Below are 25,558 nucleotides of genomic sequence, written 5' to 3'. Positions count from 1 at the left end.
TTGGGGTCAGATTCCCTGATTATCATCCCAAATCCACATTCCCAAAGAGAAAAGGGATTTCTGTCCTTATTTAGACTGGATCAGAAGTGTGGCATCAGTGCATGATGGATACTTCTAATCTGCAAGGGTAATATTAATGAAATGAGGGCATAATGAGAAAAAGTTTCATTCAGACACTGGAAATTCCTGCCTTTTCTCACCTTTCTTTATTTGTCTCCAGGCCACTGATCACCCCCAAATGAGCTCAAAGATTCCTGCTTATCTTTCTCTGCCAATGGACCTCTGGTGCTTACATGATATGTGGTTTCCTGCATTTGGCTTGTGCCCCTCCTTTCTGCCCAATTGCTGCCATTTGGTCTGTGTTCCCCTTTCTCTGCTTATATCTAGCTATCTGCCTGCTCTAACATTACCTTGTTTCAAATGGGGAAGCTAAGGCTCAGAATAGAAAGGTAGTCCCTGACCTAAGAAGGCTTACAACTCAATTGAAGAGACACACACACACAAATAAAAGGTTTTTTTAAAGACACAGAATAAGTTAAGTATCTCAGTTAACAACACACAGAGGGTGAGAAACACAAATGAGCAGAAGTATGAAGGAGGATTAAAAAATGGCCGCACTTAGGCTAACAGATTGCTTATTCTTATGCTCACCCTTAAAACGGTCAACTGACCTGACTGACCGGTTGCTACTCACGGTTCCAGGCCTGTTGTTGAAACCGAAGCTATTGATCCTACTGTTTCTACTTTATTCCAGTCATTGAAAGTCATCATCATGCTGGGTCTCTGAGTCCTTCTCCAAGAAGAAGGTCCAGTCACAGGACTGTCACCTTATAAAATACCCTGAATTACCAAGAAGACCACACTTTGAAATAAAGTGATCTAACCACTACCCTCCATAGAACTGATCACCGGAAGCATCATAACACCATTCTGAGTTTTCTGATGAGAAAATGATTGTGTTGATGGTTATCAATGCTTTATTGTTTGAGCTATGGCTCTAGAACCACCCCCACCCACTCCATCCCCAAGGTGGGTACACAGTTTGGAAGGCACTAGCATGCTGTGAATCCCCTTTGCCTGACAAAGCTATAAAGCTGCCTCTTTTCTTCTAAGCTCCAAGATCCAGTCTCTGAATTCTTTGGCTTGTCAGGGACCGGGGGCCAATCTTTTGGCAACAAGTATACAGTTAGATTAGTCAGGGAATACTTCTTAAAAAGGGTTTCTAGTATCCTCTCTTAGGAAAGAAAATGCATGAGCAAATTGTAATAAACTGAGGAGGAGCAACACATCTGAAAACAACAAGAAACAGAAGTGTGGGGACTGAAATGTAAACTTTGTGATAGCCAATGCAAGCAGCAACTCAGGGAAATGATGAGGAGTGATATGTGCCTTAGAATTCAGACTGAACAGTAGCTGGAGATGAGACTAGCTCTGTGCTTTTAGGACGCTCCTGTCACAAACACTCTCAGGCACAACTACAGGAATGAAATCAAAAGAGCTGAAGGTGAAGACTAATGGTTGGTAGTGGAAGCTTAGACATATGGAGTCAAACACCAAAATTCATAAGATAAGTGATGGGTCATCTACTTTGCTTTATGTATTTTGTCTCCCCCAAGCAGAATGTAAGTTTCCAGGGGGCTTTATGTCCTGTTCACTTATGTCAATCCCTGTCACAGTAGGTGCTCAGTAAATGTCTGCTGCTGAATAAAGGCAGTTTTCAAAACAGTTCACCTATTCAGAAACTAAGGCCACAAATGTATTCAGCATTCAAAAAACAAAAAACAAACAAACAACAACAACAAAACACCCAGCAAGCACACACACAGAAATAAGAAGACTATTGTACTATTCAACGTTATTGCAACAGCTAACATTTACTGGGCACTAACTCTGAGCAGACACTGTGATATATTATCTCAATCCTCTTAGCTGCCCTGTGACAGAGGTAGGTAGTATTCTTATGGTCCCAGGTTTACAGGTTCACACAGAGAATAAATAACCTGCCCAAGGTCACAAAGCAGCACAGCTGGAGAAAGCTGGGTCTGTCAACTCCAAGGCTTGCCTCTCAAATACTATGTCACAGGCACAGAACTACAAGTATCCTTCTTAGGCAAGGCTAGGGAAAAGTGGCCAATGAGGAAAGAAAACAGCAAAACAAAACAAAATAGAAACTCCAATGTAGTCAAAAACCATTGGTCCACCCCTCTCCAATAGCAGCTGCTGTAGAATCTCCCTGCCTGGGTACCCTGACTAACCCATGCCCAGCACAACTTCAGTGGTTTAAACAATCCAGATGCTGAAAAGCAGGAACTAGAATCAAGCATCTAATCAACATTTCAAAGAGCGGTAGATAACAAGTGGTAATGCCCCAGGGCCACAGCCCAAAGAAATGACAGCTGTGAACTCAGACTAAGGCTGACCTCAGACCTTCCCAAGCCCTTCTCTCCGTGTCTGCCTCTTCCCTCCCTCCTGTGCCCTGCGTGTCTCTCCCCACCTCTGCACTTCCCCTCTCCCACTACATGGCCTTCACAAACACTCTGAAAATTTTTGTTTCCTGCTCTAAATTTCTCATCTAGTAAGTTAAATTAGTAATATTTCTCTAATGAAAAGAAGTCTACCTGTAGACAGGTAGAAAAATGTTCTCTGCATGTTGCAGCATCAGTCCAAAGGGCACATTATCAAATTCACACAGTAGTCACTAAAGAGACCACCAATCAAACAAATTAAAACTGACATCCCACATATATATTTATGTAGCCTTCTGGTGTTACACACATGGTAACTACACAGGAGGACATTAAACCCACTAGACAGACTCTGCTCTTCTCCCTTCAGTCCAGTAACACATCCATGACTGCAAAGTTCTGAAAATCTCTAAAATGGAAAGAAGTGTAACTCCAGAAGCATGATTGCAATCGTTACCAACAAGCAAAAATATTTAAAATATTGAATTTGCTTAAACAACTAGAATATTCATTAAATTAACTACTTAGAGATGCACTAATACATAAGCTAATTTAACTTCTGCATTTACACCAAAATCTAAAGCAAATGTGCCTTAAAAGCAGTCCGAGAGTAAGCCAGAAAGAGAAAGAAAAATACCATATGAGATCTCTCATATGTGGTATCCTAAAAAACAAACAAAGTATAAATACAGAACAGAAATAGACTCATAGACATAGAATACAAACTTGTGGTGGTCAAAGGGGTGGAGGGTGGGAAGGGATAGATGGGATTTCAAAATTGTAGAATAGATAAACAAGATTATGCTGTGTAGCACAGGGAAATATATACAATATCTTATGGTAACTCACAGAGAAAAAAATGTGACAATGAACGTATATATGTTCATGTATAACTGAAAAAGTGTGCCCTACACTGGAATTTGACACAACATTGTAAAATGATTATAAATCAATAAAAAATGAAAAATGTTAAAAAAAAAAGCAGTCAGGGAATGAGGACAAGAGTTGGCAAGATGAAAAGTACTAAGAAACATATCTCAATCTTTTCTTTCTGCCTTTGGATTTTTTTCATACACTTGTCTTAAATATAGAACTCTATTAAATAAACAGACTATGAAAGCAAATTCATATTGCTCTCAAAATAGAAATACTTCCCAAATACAAAAAAGGAAAAAAAAACAAGAAGCATTTATTTCTTGAATTTGACAGCTGAACAATGATTATGCCAAATCTAAGGAAGGAAAGGAAAATTATTTCTGAAAACGGATCCTGTATTTAATAAATATTAAGCATGAAAAGGGAATGTCCACCCCACCTTCACATCATTTTAGGAAAAGGAGAAAATCAAACCTCAGTTACAACAAAACCACCTGAATAAAATTCCATCAATCATAGTTTGAGATGTAATGATACAAATTAAACTTATTAAACTTCTTCCTGTATTTTTTTAAGCTTTTCATTTCAAAGCATTAAACCAAAGGATGTTTAAAAAACTTGATAACCCAATTACAGCCTGATATTTCCAAACGGACAATTTAAACCAAAGTCACTTTCAGAGCTAATCAATGAATTCATCAAAAACATTCTTTCTGATCTAAGCACTATGGAGGTCTTTGGAGATGAATTCAAACTCTAATTATGTTCAAATTAGTCTTTCTTTTCTGTAAATAATAAGCACAGTAGTTCTGTCATTTCTCTACTTTTTAAGATTTTTAAATAATATGTTAATGAATCACACACTAGTACAGATGCTTTTGAAAACTCTGTAGAATTATTTCAGTTTTATTTGTCAAACTCCAGGGCTGAGTTTAAGTGTTGGGCAACATAAAGCCTGACTTTAGCCTTCTGTCTGCGTCGCACTGTAAAAGACCTTTAACTCACGTTAATAGTGCGGGGCCACACTGTCCTATGCGTGGCGCTGGGAGAGTTCTGCATGTGCTTTATATTATCTCATTTAGTCCTAACAGCCCTGGGAAGGACATGGTTTTCCATCCACATGTGATGAGGCCCATAGCGAAAAAGGGTAAGTAACTCACTCCAGGCCACATAGCTAAGAATGACACTGCCTTACTAATGAATCTTCTGCCTCCACAGTGTGAATATATTTTATGAGGGAAATGAGAAGTGAACTAGCAACACGGTGCTGGCTCCAGATACACATAGTGCTTCCAAACATGAGATTGTTGCAAATTACCCACTACTACTAGTGAGGCAAGTCCTTCTCAGACATAGAGGATGTCATGCAAAGGTCTATTATTAGACCCTTAACCAACCTAAAATGACATTTTAAAAGCCTCATAAGATACATACATTCTTCCAAAAACAAACCAGCAATGTGTCTTGCTACTTCATATTTGGCCCAAAATATTGATGCATTCAATGTATTATCCTAGGGTGATCAGCTCAGAGGAAAGGCTAAGTGACAGAAAAATATTCTGCACCATTAATACTCCCTAAGTTCATAGCCGTCATGCAGAAAGAAGCATCAAGCATGACTCAGGTTCCCACAGACACAATCTCAGCACGTGCTGCCTCCTGCCTGAAGCCACCCAGGTCTCCATTAGCCAACCTTCAGCTGGAAAAAGAGGGGGCAGAGGCCACACAGCAAAGCAACAGACACTTCATGCCAGACTGATCTGCCAGCTGTCCCTAAGGTGATGGGGGAAAAGCAAAATATAAGATACTCAAGCAGTAAGGACTCTTGTGCACTTGTATTATTTTTCAAAAGCCTGCATTGCAGGATAGCACAACACAAACATAGGATCTTGTATTTACTTGTATCAGCTTACAATTTTAGAGAAATCAATTGTTACTCAAAACTTTTTAAGGGAATATTTTAGAAAAACTGTCATACATTGGTCTGTCTCTCAGTATCCAGATCAAGGACAGATGTTCCCTCAAATAATTCATAAATTCTGAAGGTAGAATAGGAGGAAATTTTAAATATACTTGTGGGTAAAAGTATAATTATTAGAAAATATATATCCCATAGTGTTCAGGAAATGTCATGTTGATTAAGGAAATACACTCTAAACACATATGAAAGGGAGCATGAGAATGTGCCCAGGAGGGGTCAGGAGAAAGCAAGGAAAACCTACAAACTACATGAAGGAATAAGACAGGCTGGTTTTCTGCTTAGTGGGAAAAAGTCTCAAAGGAGAAAGGTTGAACAGCAAGAGTTCATTATTTGAAAACAACTTTACTCATCTGTTTGTAATGAAAATTCAACTACACTAAAAAGGAAAAATAAACCAATGCTCCACTCTTTTCCCTGGTCCACTGAATGTGTCAACAATACGGAACATTTCTATTTGGGATATTTGCAGATATGAGAGGAACACCTTGTGTCTTTTAAATTGCCACCCATCCTTAAGCCTGAGAATGACAAATTACGTAAAAAGACAAAAAAATTAATAAATAAATAAAAGAAAGTATTCAAAAACAGCAAGGAAAGAATCATCTCCTAATGAATGGGAAAGTAACTTTACAGTGACCTTCTTTCTAAAAGGTATACTAAAAATGTCGGTTTATATAAAACTGTCAGGCACCTTTCTTAAAGGAAGAGGAATTGAAGTATCTATTACATGTGTAGAAATACTATGTAAAGTAAAAGCAGGCTTGACACGAACTAAAAAGTGTCACTATTGGAAGAGTAATCCTTTCCCCTAAGGGAAACTGGGGAACCCAAAGATAAATAAGATTTATGAAACCAGGCAAAAATATACCATCATCCAATGTAGCTATTTGTTGACATATGAAACAAGTGCTGTGGTGCTAGCTATGATGTAAAATTGACCAAAGTGAATTATTCTTTCTAAACAACACTTGTGAGATAGAGTCACTTAGGAAATAATTGGCCCCGCGCTGCCGTCACCCCAGGCTGCGGCAGCGCTCTAACGCGCACGCGCAAGCGCACACGCTGTGCGGGGCGCCTAGGAAACAACAGCCACCGGTAGCAGGACCAGACGGCAGAGCGGGACTCTGCACACTGCGCTGGGCGCTGCAGGAGGTCAAGGCTCTAAGACGCTTAAGTATCAAACCTCAGTGTTCTTACAGTTAGACGAATACTTCCATCTGGTTCAAACAGACCATAAGCACTTCTAATTTCACATCTAAAGTAAGTGCTTTACAACTTATTTTCAGAATCTTTCATAATTGTACCCAGAAGTTTCTTCAGATACTCCAAAGACACTTCTGGCCATGATGCACAGCCATTATATCACTGTGTGGTACCTTATATATTATGGTATCTTTGAACAAGAAATGCAAGTGTCCCTACTTTTTGGCTGCATCCCTTCATAGATGTCATTGCCCCTGTTCCTCAGTCCATTGTTTTCATTACTATGGAGGCAAAAGTAACTTGAACAGTAGACTCTGCAGAATCATTTTAAGAAAGCCCCCAAGGAACACATCTCACTTAGAAAACAGAGGCCACCTGAAATATCCAATCTCAGCTTTGCAGTAGAGGGATTCTCAGACTGCATGCAGGTGGACTTGGCAGTTGTCTACATCAGGGGTCCTTAAACTATAAGCCAAACCCATCCTGCCTCCAGTTTTTATGCATAAGGTTTTATTAGAACACAGTCACCTTCATTCACCTACAGAATGTCTGTGGCTGTATTTGCACTACAAGAGCAGAACTGAATCATCGTGACAGGACCATGTGGTCCACAAAATTTAAATATTTACTAACTGGTCCATCACCAAAAAAAAAGAAACAAACAAACAAAAAAAGTTTGCCAATCCCTCCCCTACACAACGAGATGTCAGAGGCAGCACAAGAATTCTCCAAGTACCATCTCCAATGTACACGCACTGGGCTGCTGCTAGCCTAGGTGTGGGCTGCTAGCTCATCTGGTGTCAAGCACACAAACACAAATGCACACTCCTAAGTCTTTTTAATCATCTCATATCAATCCCAAAGTTGCCAGGGCAAAGCACATGACGTTACCATTTCCAACTACCAGAGTCCCACCCTTCCCACTGCCTTTACTAGTAAATTATGTTAACCCAAAAAGACTGCCCTTTAAAGTTCATCAAACCATGATTTCACTTGCATAAAAATGTTGTGGAAGATAGAGGATGAGGAGGGAAGGTGCCCATATGGCATCTGTTCCAGAACCACCTTACATCTAGCTCCCCATCTAAATAGATCTTACCTGGAAGTTCTGCCATTGGAACAGTCACTCCTAAGAAAAGGCCAAAGAAGCTACAAAGGAGGTGGTGAATTCAAACTAAGAAACACAAGACTACAAAGGAGGTGGTGAATTCAAACTAAGGAACACAAGATAGTGTGGCTATAGAGATTCCCTACCTCACAATCCTCAATCCTTGTTGGCATCAACAGTAAATTCCATGCTTCACAATGAAAATTTTTAAATTGTTTTAAATTTTTAAAAAATCAGTCTTCCAGCATCTTATGCTTCAAAAATGTAAGGAGTTTTTAAGTGTCAAGTTGGTTTTATTTGTTAGTTTTTTAATAAAAAGATTTTTTAAAGGCATTTTCAGCAATGCTATGCCAGCAAAGGGCTGTCCCGTCCACTGTATGGGACACAAATACACACACCACCTGCCAGCAGGAGAAGCAGCCTTCTTTGCCAGCTATTTTAGCCCCACTTCATCATGTTGGGGACAAAACTCAGTATGATAATGAAAGGCAAATTTTAAAAACATGAATTTGGTGAAACAGATCTGTCCTTTATGTATAAGTTCCTTAACAGTGAAACCCTACATATTCTTTTGAACTTAACCTCAAGAGACATACATACCCTACAAAAAGCTTGCCAGGAGTTTCAAAAAAATCATGTGTCCTGAGACTGGCTGTTCCCCCTTTTCCACTTCAAGTTTTACTCACTTTAGAAATATCTATTTTAGGGAGAGTCTCATCCATCTCTGTTCTTACTGTACCTTTGCTAACTTTAACAGATTCTCCTCTCCCAAGTAAAAATACCCATTTGTCAGCTCTTTGCTCTCCATCAGCACTCTTGAGAAACTTTAATACTTTGATAATGACTTCCAATTCTACATTTTCAGCATATTGCTCATTATTTTACTGCTCATTTTATTGCTCATTATTTTACTGCTCATTTTATTGCTCATTATTTGAGATTTCATCAGTATCCAACTTCAACTCGAAAATTTATTGTCCAAAACAAAGTCCACTGCCCCATTTCTGAATTACTTTGTATCAGAAACCACTAGCACCATGCTAATATATTGGAAACACCTTTTTCACTCCTCCATCTGTATTGCTCTTCAGTGACCATGGTAAAAAATGTTGGCTCCCTAGAAAAACAAAATCCTAATCCAAGTATAATGCCTTGGTTTAAAATACAATTTCTCTATGGTTTAAAGCTACCCTTTCAGGAACATTGTTCTCAACTGATTCTTTGAGCTGTAAACACATACCCACACAAGCATAAACTGACCCTAAGCTACTCAACAACTTCCCTGTGATTTCCCATCAACCATCTTCCTAATTACCTCTGCTCCCCACATCCTCCAGTTCCAAAAGTCTTCAACACTATCTCCAGCTGCTCTTTTCTTCCACTGGCTCAGACACTCCAATATGTTCTGTGTAGTCCAATATCAACATTTCCCCAATGAAAAATGTACAAACACACTTACATCTATAATATACCAAAAACTTTCTGGCATATAGTGGTCATAGATTAAAAACTGGTTCATTTCCCTTTCCCTACAGTTTTGTGCAATCTGTGTATCATTGTCTCTGCCATTCATAAGTAAAAGCATCTCAAAAGCGGGGCCCCCAATTAATTTGTTGTTTCTTTGCTCCTAAATAAATACACAATAAAGCACTGACATGAGTTTTAACCAATCTATAGTAAAAGCAATAAAAGTCTTAAATTTACTAAGAAACTCTGATGGAGTATAATTTACACTGAAACTATTTTGTTGGTTTGTCCTCCCTTCCTACCCCCGAAAAGCAGCCTATGCAGGACTAGATGTCTCTTCCTATCTTTGTGAAACATGGGATACATGACTTCCTCATGGTCACAAAATAACAGGTCCAGCAACAGTTGTCTTTGATCTCACATCTAACATTACATCCATTACACAATAATTTAATGTCAGCATCTATTTAAAATAGACAGAATTTAAGGTTAATAACAAAGGCATAACAAGAACAAGGCATATAAAGAAGAATAAAACAGCTGGAGAAGTTCCAGGGGAGGGCAAAGTGATTGCAAAACAGACAAAAACAGTCAGGAACAATGATGGTAAAGAGGAATACTGAAAATCTACAAAACCAGGAAAAGATGAACTCCAGCTCATTTTAGCATTTCTCAAAACACACGCTCAGGACTTGTCCTGGAACTTTAAAGAGACAGGTTTTGGATAAATAAATGAATTACTAATAAAAACGAGGGCTAAAAAACTTGTAGAATTTGTCACTTTAGAAGAAAAAAGTACAGGCTAAAAAGTGTTTGAGGAAGTTTTAAATAAGTTTGATCAAGGTCCTGAATGGAAAAGTTGACACAGATGACTCAGGCTTACATTCACTCCACAGAGCCTCTCTCAGCAGTGGCTTCAGAACGAAGCCCACACAGCTCTCCGGGGGCCTGCGATCCTCAGTTTGGTACTGTCTGCTTTGTTATGTAAAATTCCACCTATGCCTAACACTTAAAGTCTACGTAAATATACAAAATATTCATTATCTTCCTCCTCTTTAATTTTGCACTCTGAGAGGATACTTAATATACAAATCAAAGATTCTGTAGGCTTCTCCTTTAAAGTAACAAAAAGGGATAAAAAAATCATCCTCATTTAATAGAGAAGACAACTGAAATAAGTCACAAGTCATTCCACCAATTAAAAATTGCTGTCGATTAGGACATATACAACTCAGGGAAAAAACAAATTTTGGCTAAGGAAAAATGAAATACGTTTTTAATAAACTGGTTAAAGTACAAAATGCTCTCCCCCAAATCAGTTATGATTCCTAAGAACCCCAAGTTTCCTGAGTAACTGATCTCGGTTACCACGTCCTGCTGATACGCAGGAACTGCACCCAGGAAATGAGAAGGTAAAAAGCTCCTGTACTGAAATGAAAACTCTCAAGGAAGAATGCAGAATAGAAAATAAATTTTACATTCAGGGCCTCACAGAGTCAGAGGCTTCCATTTGGGAACCCAAATAGGAGTTGCCCAGAAACAAAACCTACAGCGCTGTTTCCCACCCGATGTACCAGGAAAAGCTACATACACAGAGATGTCCTCTGTGCGCACATATGCTCTGGCTTCCTCAGTTTCCTTTTACCAATTAATGGCCAGAAACATGCAAGGGTCCACTCTGCAGAAAGACAGAACTCCTCAAAAAGAAACCTGCAGGCTTGCGTATCACACGCACAGAGAACTAAAAGGTTACAAGACACAGGACTGCCTGATGCCTTCTGCCCGCAGTGAGGACTCAGACACCCCGCTCATCTGTATGCTCCCAACACTCCAGGAAAACATCGGCAAAACACCGCAGGACGCACGGGCACCCTCCCCCTTCCCCCAACTCCCCTTCCCAGAGCCACTCACACTTTACAGAAGAGCCAGAGCGCTGAAAGTGGGCTGGTTCCCTTCCTCCTCGGGATGGAGGCGGCAGCTGCGGCAGGGCCTGCGCCTTACTGAGGAATAAGCGGGGCTGGTGCCGCTAAGCTGGGCAGCCACTCAGGTCTTTTCAACACCGACAGAGCAAAGGAGGCAGCGGCCCCAATTCCCTCCTCTTCTCTTTCTGGGCCTCTTCAGGCTGGGTCTTCTGCCGGTCCTGGTCCACTTGTCCCTGGACAGTCAGGTTTGGGATGCTCTGTACTTTGATTTTAATAAAGTTCCCTCTGGGCGAAGGCTGCAGTCGGCCCTCCAGGTCCCCCAAAACCCGCCGCCCTCGGGGCTGGGGTGGGGGGTGGGGCCCTAAGACCTCCTCCCGGAGTCCTGCCGAGGAGCCAGGGTCCAGTGACTGGTTAAGGGATAAAACCCCCAAGGGGGCAGAGGGGAGGGGGAGAGAAGGAAAGAATGGCGGCACCGGTCCTGCTGATCCCGTTGCCCAGGCCACTACTTCATATTGGTGTCCCCGCCCACACCCCTGGCTGGGGGGTGGTGGCCGAACTTGGGGTCCCAGCTCATATACTCAGTGTCGAGATGCTATAGACGCAGGAGGATGGCGGAGATGGCACCGAGGTGGGGGATCCAGACAGCTCCGCTCGGCGCCGACCCGGCTTCCGGCTCCCATAGGTGTCGCTGAGGCTGGGACCCCCTCCCTCCACCTTGGGGGTCCCTTGCCCCACGCCCCAGGATGAGACAGAGGCTCTGGCCCCTTCTCAGCGCCCTCTCACTGCGGAGCCGCTGACGAGTCCCGCCCGAGGTAGGTAGCCGCCTCCCGGCCCCCGGCAGCCGGCTCGGGCTCCGACGTGTGCAGCTGTCGCTGCCGGCGGGGAGGGGATGGGGAGACGGGATACCGTGGCTCCCGCTGGCCCCAGGTAGGGCACGGGTCTCGGCTGGGCCAGTGCACAGGGGCTGGGTCCCTCGGGTGCTCCCTTGCTCTCATGCTGCGGTGGTGGCAGCAGCTCCAGAATCTCAACTCGCAGTCTTGCTCACTCAGTGCCTGGGTCTGGCCTCATTCCAGAAAGAAGGGCGGAAGGAAAGCGGTGCAGACTGATGACACTTATAAGGACACTAATCCCATTCAGGAGGGCTCCACCTTCACGACCTCATCTAATCCTAATCACCTTCCGAAGGCCTCACCTCTTAGTACCTCTGAGCATCTCATAAGGAGGAAAAGGAAGGGGGTGGAGGGGCAGAATCGAATTTCAACGTGTGAACATTTAATCCATAATGCTCTTAAAGATGTTTTTCTTAAGAAGCCCATCTACCCTAGAGATGAAATGCCAGTGTCATAAACCACAGAAATTTCTACCATAGTTTTTGTTTTAAATAGCAATTTAAAACAAATTTGGTATGCAATTATTGGTAACATGTAGAATTTTCCTTTTGGCTTCTTAAAGTTTAAAACTTCTAGCTATGTAATTCCAGGATCATTTTTAATAAATGAATTTGTGATCTCTAGATGACTGGGTTTTAATTTGTTACATTATCATCGCAAAACACATCATATTAGTGACATTTTAAGCTCTTTTTTTAGACCCATGTGTAAGAATGATTAATTTCCCTTTTAAAACCACAAATTATTTTTTTATTTAGTTTAAAACAATCTGAAACTTACAGAAAACTGCAACTAGAGTGTAAAGAACTTTTTCTTAATCTTGAACTCCCATTTGGGATTAAGTTACCAACCTGACTGTAGTTCCCTGAGGCAGCTCCAACCCTAGCTCCCTTTCTCAGAGGTGGAAGGTGTGGAGACTTGGACTATACCTGGCCCGATCTGCACAATAACTCCTCCCCCACCCCACAACCCCCATCATCTGCATTTCTGTTGTTCTGGGTGGGGGCAGTTAAGGTCTTGGCCCCAAATTCTGGGCCAAAGGCAGAACTCATGCAAACTGTCCCCTGCCCCAGGAAGTGTAGTTTCTCAAGGCGGTGGGAGGAAAAAGGCACACCCGCAGCAGAGCAGGGGCAGCAGAGGGGAGTGACCCCAAATTTAAAGCCCTGAGGAGCGGGTCTGAGGACAGTCTCAGCCCTGCTGTCCCAAACATGAAACGAGCATCCAGGACTCACCTACCTTTGCCTCTGAATTTCGTGCTTTCCCAGAAGGTCTAAGGGGTGGACTTCAGCCCCCAGGCTGTCACATGACCCACTATGGTCACGTGATTCACGGACACCGGGGACAGTGGTTAGTGTCTTTTCACCTCTCTGAGCACAGGTTGGAGTGGCTGTTGTTTCCCAGGATGACCTGTTGGGTAGGAGCAGTCACCACTGCCCTGGTGGAGGCTCCGTGGCCTTCTCCTCTGTGCTCCTGGGAGCAGCGCAGTGACAACAAGGTCACCAGAGCCTAAGCAGGAGTGACAGGTGTGGTGGGCCCACCCATGGCTTCCTGGGAAGTGCAGGTTAGCTCCCTTAAACCTTGTATTTCCTCACTACTCATCTCCTCTCTCTAACCTTCTCCTCTAATGTCCTTTCAGCTTTCTGCTTTACAAGGGGAAGCCTGGGGAAAAAAATAACTTATTGGATGGTTTCCAATTTGCACTTTCCATGTGTAAAGCCCAGTGTGGGCTTTGTGAGAGAAAAGCAAACCTGTGAGAAAGAACTCTGTTGTTATGATAAGGGACTGTGATCCACCATCTAGTGGACAAAAAATTGAAAATACACAAGCAGGTTTTCCTTTTCCCTTGTCTAGAAAAACAAGTGTCCCAGAAGCGCACAGCCTAGACCTAGGCTCCAGCCTTTGGCAGTGAGTAACTAAAAGCTATGACTGGAGCCCAGACTAGGTCCTTACCTCCTGGATGCGCTTCCTGGCCCTTCTGCTGCAGCTCGCTAAGGGTTCATAATACTCCCGGTCGTGGGTTTCCGTGAAGAATTCTTGGGAGAGGATCTTCCAGCCACAGGTGTCCAGGTCGTGGCCCAAGTAGACCTGAATTCGGTGATGGTAGGTAGTTAGATAGAAATGAGCATTGGGCAGGGGGAGAGGAAGGGGGAAGGAACAATCCAGGAAATAACAGTATGTATGCATTCAGGATTAGGGTTTCCAGAAATTTTTACTTTCTCTAAATGAGGGCCAGCAAAAGAAGCCAGTTAAAATCAAAATGCTGCGGCTGCATATAAGACAAGGACCCGGCATAACTTCAATCAATGCTCATTGTAATGTAATTAACATTACAGTCTGAGCCCCCTCCCATTGGTTTCTCTATGTGCTTCATGGGTAAAAACCTGCCCAAAAGGGGATGGGCATGCCAGAGCACAAGGAACCTGAGCTGTCAACCAGAGCATAAGGAACTTGAGTTGTCAATCAGCTTGTTCACTCAAAGAACCTGAGCCATTAATCAATCAATCAATCAATCACACACACACACACACACACACACACACACACAATATGCCCCTAGGCCAGGATACAAGACAGAAAATCAAAGGAGCAGCGCCATTTTTCCCCTCTTGGATTGGCCAGCTCCCAATTCTTGGGAATGTACTATTTTTTACTACCTTTTTATTTTACTAATAAAAATCTGACTTATATCACACTTTCTTTCTCTCGTTAAAAATTCTTTCTTTGAGGGGTGACTAAGAAACTAGGTAATTCTTATTTCCCTTTTCCCAGTAACAGTAACAGTGGCGATCTCCTGCTCAGTCACCTCCGGGACGCCCCCAAAGAGCACTGTCCACATGCCCAAGATCTCCTCGAGGAATGCCAGCAAGCACGGCTCCAGCTGCGAGTTCACGGGGCTTGGCTGCTGGTGCACTGAGCGCAGATCCTGGAAGAAGTGCCCAGCCCAGCTTCACGCCTTGGCGGGGACTCCAGCTCCACGGCGGGCGTCCACTGCTTCGTGACCGAGAGTCCCAGGTATGCCGTATCCGCCTCATCCTCCCTCACCATTTCTAGCACCTCAATCTAGGTGACCATCCTGCAGGCGCTCACTACCCGCACTGAGGACACCTGGGCTTCCATAGGCGCCAAGAGGGCTTCCACAGCGGCACATCACTACCTGCAGATGTGCTCAGGATCGGGCTGGACTTGGCCCACACCAGGATCCAGTGAGGACTTCCCACCTCTTTTCCAGACAAACTTCAGGGCAGCAGGTCCCCTCAAAGGCTGCACATGCTCCATGGAGAGCTACCCTCCGTCCAGGACGGGAGGCTCTGGGCCCAGGGCTTCTGCCCTGAGTCACTGAGGCAGTGGCCTCAGGCCAACCCCTGCCTGCTGGGCTATACAGCCTGCAGGTCCTGTTGGACATGGGTGTGCCAGGCTTGGCGCCCCATCCCGCACCCACCTGACCGCTGGTGCCGCTCCTCTGCCTCTGGGCCATCCGGTTGTAGCAGGTTATGGCAAAACTGCCCTCAATCTCATTCCAGGAGATGATGAAGATGAACTTGTGCTTCTTCCGCTTGTAGAACACATGCAGCCGCCAGGCCACTCAGTCCAACTGGAGTCTCTCCTTGAGCGCCAAAAACATGGTGGCTCCAGAGCCAGGCCCCGGGGAAGGGGTCACCAGCCCTGCCCGCCAACGGACTCAGCCGCTGTCTATGCCGTGCCAACAGCACCCCCGCCCCTCACCGCTCACTCTCGCCAGGCGCCTTCAGCCATCCTAAAACGCTGGGGGTCTCTGCCTGCTTGCTCGCCCGCCTCTCTGCCCTCCGACCGCCCCCAACCCTTTGTGGCACAGCTCGCGGGAAAGAGAACACGCCCCCAGGAGCTCGTAGTTCACACGGTCACGTGCGAGGGTATCTGTTTACAAGCCCCGAGCTGCCGCAGCGCCTGGCGCCCGCGCTAGCCACCCCCTGGGGCGAGGCCACGGTGCTGCACCTGCGGGGCTCTGGAGGTGAGGCGCGGTTCCGTGGGACCAGGCAGGTGGTCGGGAACCGTGTGTGTGTCTCCAACGCTGGTACCAAGGCCGATCTCCCCGCCCCACCTCCTCCTCTTCCCGGCAGCCAGGAGCTGGCTTGAAGGAGGGTCGTGTCTCCTAAACTTTGTGCCTCAGTATTGTCACAATGTCGCCAGTCGGCTGCTGACTTAGGCTCCACTGGGACGTAAACACAGACACTTGGCGCACTCCAGTGACGCGGTAGCGGCGGCAGCGCGCGCAGCCGCCCGCGCCCGTTGGCCCCGCCCCCAGCACCCCCCGCCCCGCCCTCTGGCTGCTGCGAGCCCCTCCCTTCTTTCTTCCGCAGAGCCGCCTGCGGGCTGGAGCCGCCGATTGGCCGGCGGTGAGAGTGGCAGGTGCGCCCCGCGGTAGAGGCGGCCTCCGAATCCAGGAAAAGAGGAACAAAGGCGGAGGGACTGGGAAGTTTTGAACTCCATTTATTCAAAGGGACCCTCAAGTGTAAGTTTTCCTCCATTCACCGGGAGGGATAACTTCTAAGTTCAGAAAGTACTCCGTATCATATGAACTATGTGCTTTATTTTATTGAGACCCCCTAGGCTGTTGAATTCTCTCCTAACATCTTTGTGATACAGTTTTTAAGATATGAAAGGAAGGTGTCTGAAGACAACTGAGTAGAACTCCGAAACAAAATAAAATTAAGTGAAAGTTAAAAAAAAAGAAACAGAGGAAGGAAGAAAGAAAATACAGAGAGACACCGCAAGCCCTACTCACCTCACAGCACCTCTGTGGTTTCCCGCTACCTCTCCTTTTTCTCCATCCTACAGTGGCATTTTACGATTATTTTCTTGGATTTTTACTTTATTTTTGCCATTGCTTCCTCTAAAAAAATAAAAACTTAATGCACGCTGGAGTTTCAGAGGACAGCATTTAGGATACTGAAAGGAAAATTGACAGCAGTTGAAATCATTGTTGGCAGACATACTTAAGGATCTCATCATGTCTGTCCTGAACTTCTCATTCAGCAAGTGTTTATTGAGATACAAATGTGTACAAGCCAGGAACTGTGCCCTATGATAAAGATGTGAAAAATAATGGAGCTGTTTTAAAGCTACTATTCACTGAGCACTTAAGTTGCGAGGAGCTGTACACACATTACTTCACTTAACACTTACAATCTACAAGAGAGTTCAATGAAATTTATATACTTGTTCCAATATGTGCTAAATGGGCTAGGACAGTCATAATCCCTGCCCCAGTAGAGTGTTTGGTCTTAGTGGAGCAGATAGATAAGTGATCTGACAATTGCAATTCTGTATGACAACAGCTACTGTAGGAGAGGTACATGTGGCTGAAAGACATTGGAGGCCACTTCAACCCCTGGGAGGATGGAGAAAGCTTCCTATAGGAAATAAAGGCTAAATTTGACCTAAAGCACCTAAAGGATGAGGCAGCAAAGGTTGATGAAGAGAAACCAGCCACTTTCAGTGAGAAAAATCCATGTGAATAGCTGCATAAAGTCTCTGTTATCCCCCAATTTTACAGACAGATAAAGTGAAGCACAGAAATTAAGTAACTTGCTTGAAGTCATGGCTGAACCAGAATTCAAAGCTTGTTTTCACTCCCTTGCTTATCCAACTTCCATTCTCTCATCCTTCCAGTGGTCTTTTGTCAATACTCTGAACCCTTGAACAACAGGGGTTGAACTGTGAAGGTCTATTTATACACAGATTTTTCCCCAGTAAATACATGGTGAGCAGATTCCTAACATCAACTGTCACAATGCAAAACCCAGGGCCTGCACCCAATTTCTGGATTTATTTAATTTGAATAGACCCGGGTACCATTGGCTAAAATGGAGGGTGAGTGCCCGTGAGGAAGGACTCTGTAATGACATAAGAATAATTATAAACATTCTACCTACCCTTCTACAAAGGGCCTTATGAGAAAACTACCAAATGCTTGTTGGACTTAAATGATGCCCAGATAAATAAAAAGGTCTTCAGGAGGCCCAGGCAGTTGTGCAAGTTTCTTGGAATATCAGGCCATGTGAACCAGCAGATCTGACGGTAGCTAGAAAGAGCTGTGCTGATTAAAGAGGAAAAAAAATGCTGGCCTGGTTCACATGTGGGTTAGGGTGGCATATTGATGGCAGCCATAAATGAACTGTTGTCACACTACAGCTGCACTCAGAGCTCGCCCTAAAGAACGCATCCCTAAAGGGAGATCCTTCCAGTGGGAAGAGCTCCAAACAGAACAACTCATATATTACATTATATGGAGGCAGAAGTGGCCTGAACTATGGATACGTATAGACTACTGGGAAGTAACAAATGACTTTTTGTCAGGGGCTTTGGTAAAGCAAGAAAAAAAAAAGAAAACAGAGACAAGGAAATCTGGGGAAAGAGGCAAGTGGATGGATATCTAGGGGCAGATATATAGCATTCAGACCATTATCTCGTGTTAGTGCCCACCAAAGAGCACTCTCTGAATAGAAGACTCTCAGCAATCAACTGGACAGCTTAGTTTGCTCTGTGAATGTGAACTATACTGCATCCTTAACCTTTAGAGGTCCCCTGTTTGGACGATTGGAGCATGAACAGATATGACAACATGGCTGGGAAGAGCCGTGGGCACAGCAGACCAGGCTCCCTCTCCCTAATGCAGATCTAGACACTGCTCCTTTCTGAGTGCCCAGCTTGTCAACAGTAGAGCCTGGTCCTGAGTCTGTGATATATTATCTCTCAAGGAGGCCAGCCAGCCATTTGCTGTCAGATTAACTTTATTGGATCCCTTCCACTCTAGAGATGGCAACAGTTCATCCTTGTTAGAATTTAAACCTACAATGGTAATGCATTTAATTCTCTGCCAGCAAAGCCTCCACCAGCACCATGAATTTGGGGCTTACAAAATGCCTTATTTATTGGCACAACATCCTCTACAACACTGTGTTTGAGGGATTAATTTATGACAAAACTTGTGAAACTAGGGATGCATGAGCACAGATTCCACTGGGATTACCATCTGTCTCATCACCTAGAAGGAGTTGATCTGATATAGTGGTTGGATGAGCTGTTGATGGCTCAGCTCAAGTTTCAGGTTGGGGAAAGTGTGTGCTATGTATGCTGTATCGATGGCTGACATATGGTGCTGTCCTGTCAGGAACCAGGAGGTGGGAGTACAAATGGCCCCATTTACCATTACTCCTAGTGACTCACCTTCAAAGTTTATGCTTCCTGTGTCTGAAGTTTTAGGCTCTGCTGGGTTGGAGGTCTTGGTTCCCAAGAAGGAAAACACTTCCACCAGAGGACAACATAAACATTCCACAGGATCTGACTATCATCTAGCCACTTTGGGCTCCTGATTCCAGTGATTGGCCTTCTCATTCCTGGATCAGCAAGCAAAAGAGAATTAATATGTTAATATATTTTCAAGATTAACTTGCCCTTATTAACGTGAAGAACCTGGGTCACTTCTGTATAGTGGAGGCAGGAAGGAATAGTCACAAACTTCACTGATGCACCGCCTGGTGTTTTGTATCAGGTGATAATGGTATCTTGGCATTTACAGCAACTATGTCCTCATGGAGGTAAAGCAAATCAAATCTAGATAAAGAAGGTCTGGCTCACTCTACCAGGCAGGCAACCTTAGATCAGCTGAGACACTGGCCAAAGATGAGAGAAATTTAGAATTAGTGGTGGGGAGGAGAGATGCTGACTCTCAGCAAGGCTTTGGGAGCAGCTGTGGCCACCGGGATGTTCCACAAACCCTCTTATGGAGATTGCAGTTGGCCAGCACCTGGAAGGAGACTTACGGGCAGATTAGAGCTAAGGGAGAGAAAAGGGGTCTGAGGAGTGCTAAGGTTCTAGTGCACCAGCACGCACTCTGAGCATCACTTAGCACCCTCCTGGCCCCGTGTCCTACTGCAGGCACCTGTCCTACTACCAATTCTTGGAGACTTTGACCAGCTTCCTGCAGGTGAAATTGGGAAGTCCCTTACTCTGGCTAAGGTGTGAGCCTCTCCTTTCCTTTCCTGGAAGCTTTCTGACAAGAAGTGCAGGATGCGGAATGTGCAGCCTACAAGTGCTTATGTGATAGACAAAGTCCAAGGGCCACTAAATCCATGGCAGGTGGAAGCCTGTGGGAAAAGCCTTCTCTTCATTTCCTGGCTTTGATGAGGCCTCCTGGAAAGCCTGTGGACTCCAGCACAGGTCGGCCATGGTCATTGTGATAACATAACCTTACTTCAGCATTTAATTCTTCCCTGTTTTCACCACCTTGTTCATTATTCCTACTCTTTGGGGTCACATTCCCAGATAAATTCCTTGTGAGAAGGCCTTTTTGGGAGGAATTCGTGTCAAGACAGTAGTCTTATTAACTAAGTTTAAGTAATGAATTCAAATCTTAATATAAAATGTTGCTGCCTTATTCATATGTACAGGATTAAGGAAAAATGATGGTTTTGTAAATTAAAATAATTCTTTCAACTTAGCCAAACTTTATTCAATTTCCATTTGAAAGCTAGTAGTCGGAGGAGTAAGTTTTTATATCAATGAAATGTTCATTTTACTGTATATAATGTGCACACATACACTTTGAGATTTATACACTGTGAATAAGAGGGATTTCTTATGCTTTGAAGTAGTATGAAATTGTCCAACACTCTTTCTATATTGTTGAATAATTGATAACGTTACATTCTCAAGGTAAATAAATATGAAAAGAAGGGAAATGATCTTCAGTAACAAGGTAAATGGAATTTGTAGCATTATATCTGTTGATATTTATAATGTCAATTTACATTTCCACCATCAGAGGTCATGAAAGAAAAATGGTGAAAAGAAAATTTGAGCTTTGTTGAAAAAGCTGAAGTTTGAAATCTGAACTGTAACATTAGTTTTTTGGGGTTTTGTTTGTTTGTTTGTTTTTGCAAAGGAAGAGCCACAGTCTACTGAATTTTATTTGTAAAGGAAGAAAAATAATTTTTAACAGTAAAATTAACTGATAGATTACAAAAACATGAGGTTCTTATTTGACTTTGGTGCTTTCAAATTTTAGTTTAAGAATAAAATTGTAAATGCAAAATGGTGATGACTGCTTGTCTTGGGAATATATAATATTTATTTCAGCTGGGTTTGTGGTATCTGTAATTGATGAAAATTTTCCCACTTATTAAAAAAGAAAGGAAATAAGTAAAATTAACACTTAGAAATATTTAGGAATACACTTCTTTGTGAAAATAATATCTACTTCATAAAGAATAGTAAAGTGTGTCTCAAAGTTTTCATTTGAGAAACTGACAATGCAAAGTGTATCAAATATCTTATTGATAATAAATTTTAATTTAAGTGTATACTATTGATATATATTTTGTTATTGGTAGCATGTGTTGATTTAAAACCTTTCTTGCTCTAAGTAAATGATTAGAAATAAAAAAGTAACAGTAAGTTAAAATCATTATTTGAGTTAAAAAAAGCACAGAAGTCATCATTTGTCATGACCCTTTTTGGGAGATAGTAATAATTTTAAAAAACCTTCTTATAAAATGAAGATATGTTTCTTATAACATGAAAATAATATGTTTGCATTATCATAGTTTCATACGTTTTCAAAAATTCTGTGACACATGAAATAAGGAAGCCACAAGAAGACAACTGCTGTGTGAATTTACTTGTATGAGGTGTCTGGAGTAGACAGAGTAATAGAGACAGAAAGGAAAGTGGTGGGTCTGTGCATTATTTACTGGGTATGGGATTTCAGTTTTGCAAGATTTGAAAAGAGTTCTGAAGATTCTACAATAATGTACTTGTTATTAACATTACTGATCTGTACACCTAAAATAGTGAAGATAGTGAAATTCATGTTATGAGTATTTTACCACTGTTTTTAAATGGGAGATAAAAAATACTGTGCATATAATTTGACATCAGATAATCAAAATCCTGGTAGAAGGAAATTGTATTTGACTTACACAAGAAATTTAGATTAAAATGTGACACCATCCACCCAAAATTCCTAATTGATCCAAGAAGTGTAACAAAAGAATCCGCACCATATTGTCGTGAGGAATAAATGAATTAAAACATGTAAAACTGCTCATCGGTGACTGTACATCACAATGCTCAATGCCCGTTAGCTCTCGTGTTGTTGTTGTGAAGCACGTCCTCGTATGCTGCGTGTAGTACCCAGATTTAATACCTATTATTATCATCATTATTAGTTGTTCTGTTTTCCAATCTAGTGTATAAAAAGACAGTTTTCATATGTATCTTGGAAGCCCAGGAACGTCACAACCATCAAAAAGCCTTAAAAGTAATAAAAACAGAAGTCTTTATCTCACAGAAGAATTCATTTTTGTGACTATTTGTTTAAACAGCCAAAACTTAGTCTTCACTAATGTCCATACAGATGTCCCTCCCCTTGTTTGTCCTCTTTTATTGAATCAGTTCTATCTTATTGGGTTTAAATAAAGTTCTGGCAGCCCCCATACTGCTTACATGTGCAGCCTGCTTCTGTCTGAACTTGTTCTCCGTGTTACAGGCAATGACCATGGGGGTGCAGTAGATGAGGAGGCTGATTAGCATCTGGGGCTTCAGAAACTTTCACCACAGATTTCATCATTTTAATTCATGTTCCTTTCTTGATAAGAATCACTATTCTAAAGTCATTCTTTGTTGTTGTCGTTGTTGTTTTAATTTTACTTTTAGATTTTTTGTTGCTCTCACTTGTTTATTTCTTTACTAAATTTAAGGTCCATCAATTTTAACATAAAAACAGATTCTGCTAGTTCTGTGAATACTGATGTGTTCTGTTAGTTGAGAAATATTTTATCTTGGTTTGTTTTAGGTTATAAAATCAATTTCAAGAGGAAAATATAAATTAATATTTGATATGAAATGGGAGAAAACTTTATTTTCTTGAAGTCCTTCTTTGAAGACTCCTTTATCCAGAAAGTCAAAGCACACATGCCATTTTCTAGTCTCCATATAAATCTCACTGATGGGAAACAAGGTTTTTTGAAAGAAGACAGTATAAAGAGACTGTTTCTACAATTCCATCAAAACGTTCACCAATGCTCCCCAAAAAATTCCAAAAGGAGTTTCAGTTCCCTCCCCTCACTTGTTTGCCCTCTGCAGGTGGTTTTAATGAGCAGTGAGCTGGTTCTCATGGTGAAAGACAAAGGAAGAAAAATCCTGAATAGCCTGCCATCTGCATTGTTCCACATTCGATAATTAGGGATATTAAGAGTAGTGTTAGTTCTGAAACACCACTGCCTTATGGAAGGAATCCATTTACATTTGGGAAGACTACAAAGGGGACAAAAGAACATCCAATTCAACTTTATTTCATGCTCATATCCCCAAGCCTTCAGTGCCTTCTTATGCTTTAAGTTGGAAATGCCAGCTCTTCTTTGCTTCTATTTCCAGTAGAAAATTCATTTTTTCAGTATTTATGTATTTACTTATATGCTTACTTCTTTGTTGAATACCTGCTCTTTCTCTTTCTCTTTCTCCTACTAGGTCATAAATTCTTTCAGGGTGGGTGTGGTGTTATCAGTTTTCTGTATCAGACAGGTGTTTTGCACTAGTCAGTGTTGCTTAGCTAGCTGTTGAAACCATTGGCTTTAATGTTTCTGTTACACTTTATTATTTCATGGTTTAAGCTATAAGTTAAAACATTTCTAAAATGATTGTTCTATGCATGGGGTAATGGTGTCCCGCTCCCCCACTAACCTACACCTGTGTATTGGGAGAGAGAGAGTTCTTCGGCCTGAGCCTGGGAAGCCACATTATTTCTAGGTTGGAGGAATCACAATCACAATCTAAATGCAATGATGATCCATTATGACTTTCTCTAACTTCAGAGAGAGCCATGAAAACCAAATGTCTAGGGGGAGCACCAGGAGACATGTGGGAACTGTAGCATCATTTCCATCAGCTCAGCAGCTGCTCAGAGTCAACCCACATGTCTCCACCCTCCTGGGGTCTAGTAAATGGATGAATGAGTTTCTTCTCATTATGGATAAATATCGCACCAAAGGGAAATTGTTCTCATTTTATGCCTTAATTCTCAAAGGTTCAGAATAAATTGATAATATAGACTAATTGCTTACTATTTCATAATAGATTTCCTCCTCTAGAATCAGAAAGACCATTGGTAATGACCTTTGTGATAAGGTACCTGTCTCAATATCTTTGAGAAGTCTGAAGAAGATTTGCAATTTTCACCACATTTTTTTTCATAAATTAAATTAACAAGGTAAAGTAACTGACTTCAGGAGTCTAATTTCCTACCTCTTATAAAAAATAAACACAGTTAGGCTGTTCACCCACTCTGAAAAGCTATTTTTTATACATAAGTAAACATTCAGGATTAATGCTCCCCTCCCCATGTCCCCACTGGGAAGAGAGGATATAATGATTTATTTTGCTTAAAAAAAGAGAATAAAACCCATGAGATTATGACCACCATATTTCAAGGTTGTTTCCGATTTCTTGATCCTATTATAAAGGAGATACATTTGAGTTAATTTTAATTGAAATTGAGTCTTTTATCTAAAAATATGTAACATGGACACTGCAAGAAATAAAGAAGTAAAGTCATAGATTAACAAAAATGTACATTATGTGTAAATCTAAGAAGAAACCTTAGGCTTATTAGGGGGAATTTCATGGCAGACCCAGCTATGACGTTAAGCGTGGAGGTAGACCCTACATAGAGCTTGGAAACGCCACCATCACAAATATACTTTGAACCCAAACACCAAGTAATATGGCAGTCGAATGGCCAGAGATGTCTGCCATCCTGGAGGATAAAGTTGCGTGGTCTGAGATCTCCCAGTCATGTGCAGCAGAGCCACAGGTAAGTGAATCACATGAGTGGGGAGCCAGGGCTGGCAGGGCCAGCAGGCAATTGAATGGAAAACAACTTGGGGGAAGGCTACTTAAATGGTAGCATCTGACATTAAAAGAGAATTATATTTTTTTGGCTCAGATCAGCAGTCTTCTTTTTTTTTTTTGTAGAATCTTTTTATTCAGGAAAAATACACAAAAAAAAAAAGTTATCCAACCACACACACGAAGGGTATGAGAAGAGGGAGGTGTACATCCAGCCCTGGCCTCTGACCATGTGGTTTGGGCAGCAAAAAGGGATGTGGCATAATGGCCCCAAAAATAAAAGTGGTGTATGTGGGGGGAAGGAGAGGGGTGCAAAATCAGTGGGGAACAGTAGGGGAAGGGACAGATGAGGTCAGTCCTGGGAACACCACAGGAGGGAGGCCATTTTATAACATTTCCTGTTGATCATACCACCATGGACACCTTCTTTGCCCATCAGCAGGACTAGCGTCTTGGCAGTCACGGTGACCATGATATTGAAGGTGAGTGATCCACCTGTCATCTTGGTACAAAGATCCATGGGAAATTCCCCATCCTGCAGCAGCGAGTCCTGGATCACAGTACATTTCTGGCCCCCAAGCCTTAGCCCACTCATGAAAAATCTTGACCAGTCTTTGCCAATCAGGACACCAACCTCAGCTGGTGTGATGCTAGCAAAGGTTTTCCTGGGGTGGTGGCCCAGATGTGGGGTGAGTCCTTTGAGCCTACCATGGCCGCATCCTGAAAGGTCCCGTCCACGAGCAGGTTATGGATATAGGTGT

At 42.5% G+C, this 25,558-nt stretch overlaps 1 protein-coding gene across 5 annotated transcripts in view; it reads right to left on the bottom strand.

The window, feature by feature from the left end:
• The window catches only part of LOC140685401 (junction-mediating and -regulatory protein-like), a 68,529-nt gene extending 52,439 nt beyond the window's left edge, over positions 1-16,090 (bottom strand). For all 5 annotated transcript variants that reach the window (XM_072957582.1, XM_072957579.1, XM_072957583.1 and 2 more), the window contains exons 1-4: positions 15,885-16,090; positions 15,352-15,516; positions 13,863-13,997; positions 11,012-11,255 (exon numbers count right to left, since the gene is read on the bottom strand). In XM_072957582.1, coding sequence (XP_072813683.1) covers positions 11,154-11,255; positions 13,863-13,997; positions 15,352-15,387 — 273 coding nt within the window. In that variant the 5' untranslated portion in view covers positions 15,388-15,516; positions 15,885-16,090 and the 3' untranslated portion in view covers positions 11,012-11,153. The remainder of the gene's footprint in view (positions 1-11,011; positions 11,256-13,862; positions 13,998-15,351; positions 15,517-15,884) is intronic.
• Between the last annotated feature and the right edge of the window lie 9,468 nt (positions 16,091-25,558).

Source organism: Vicugna pacos, unplaced genomic scaffold (genome assembly GCF_048564905.1).
Source record: "Vicugna pacos unplaced genomic scaffold, VicPac4 scaffold_20, whole genome shotgun sequence".
In the NCBI taxonomy this organism is placed as follows: Eukaryota; Metazoa; Chordata; class Mammalia; order Artiodactyla; family Camelidae; genus Vicugna; species Vicugna pacos.
This window is presented reverse-complemented; position numbering and strand designations above follow the sequence as displayed.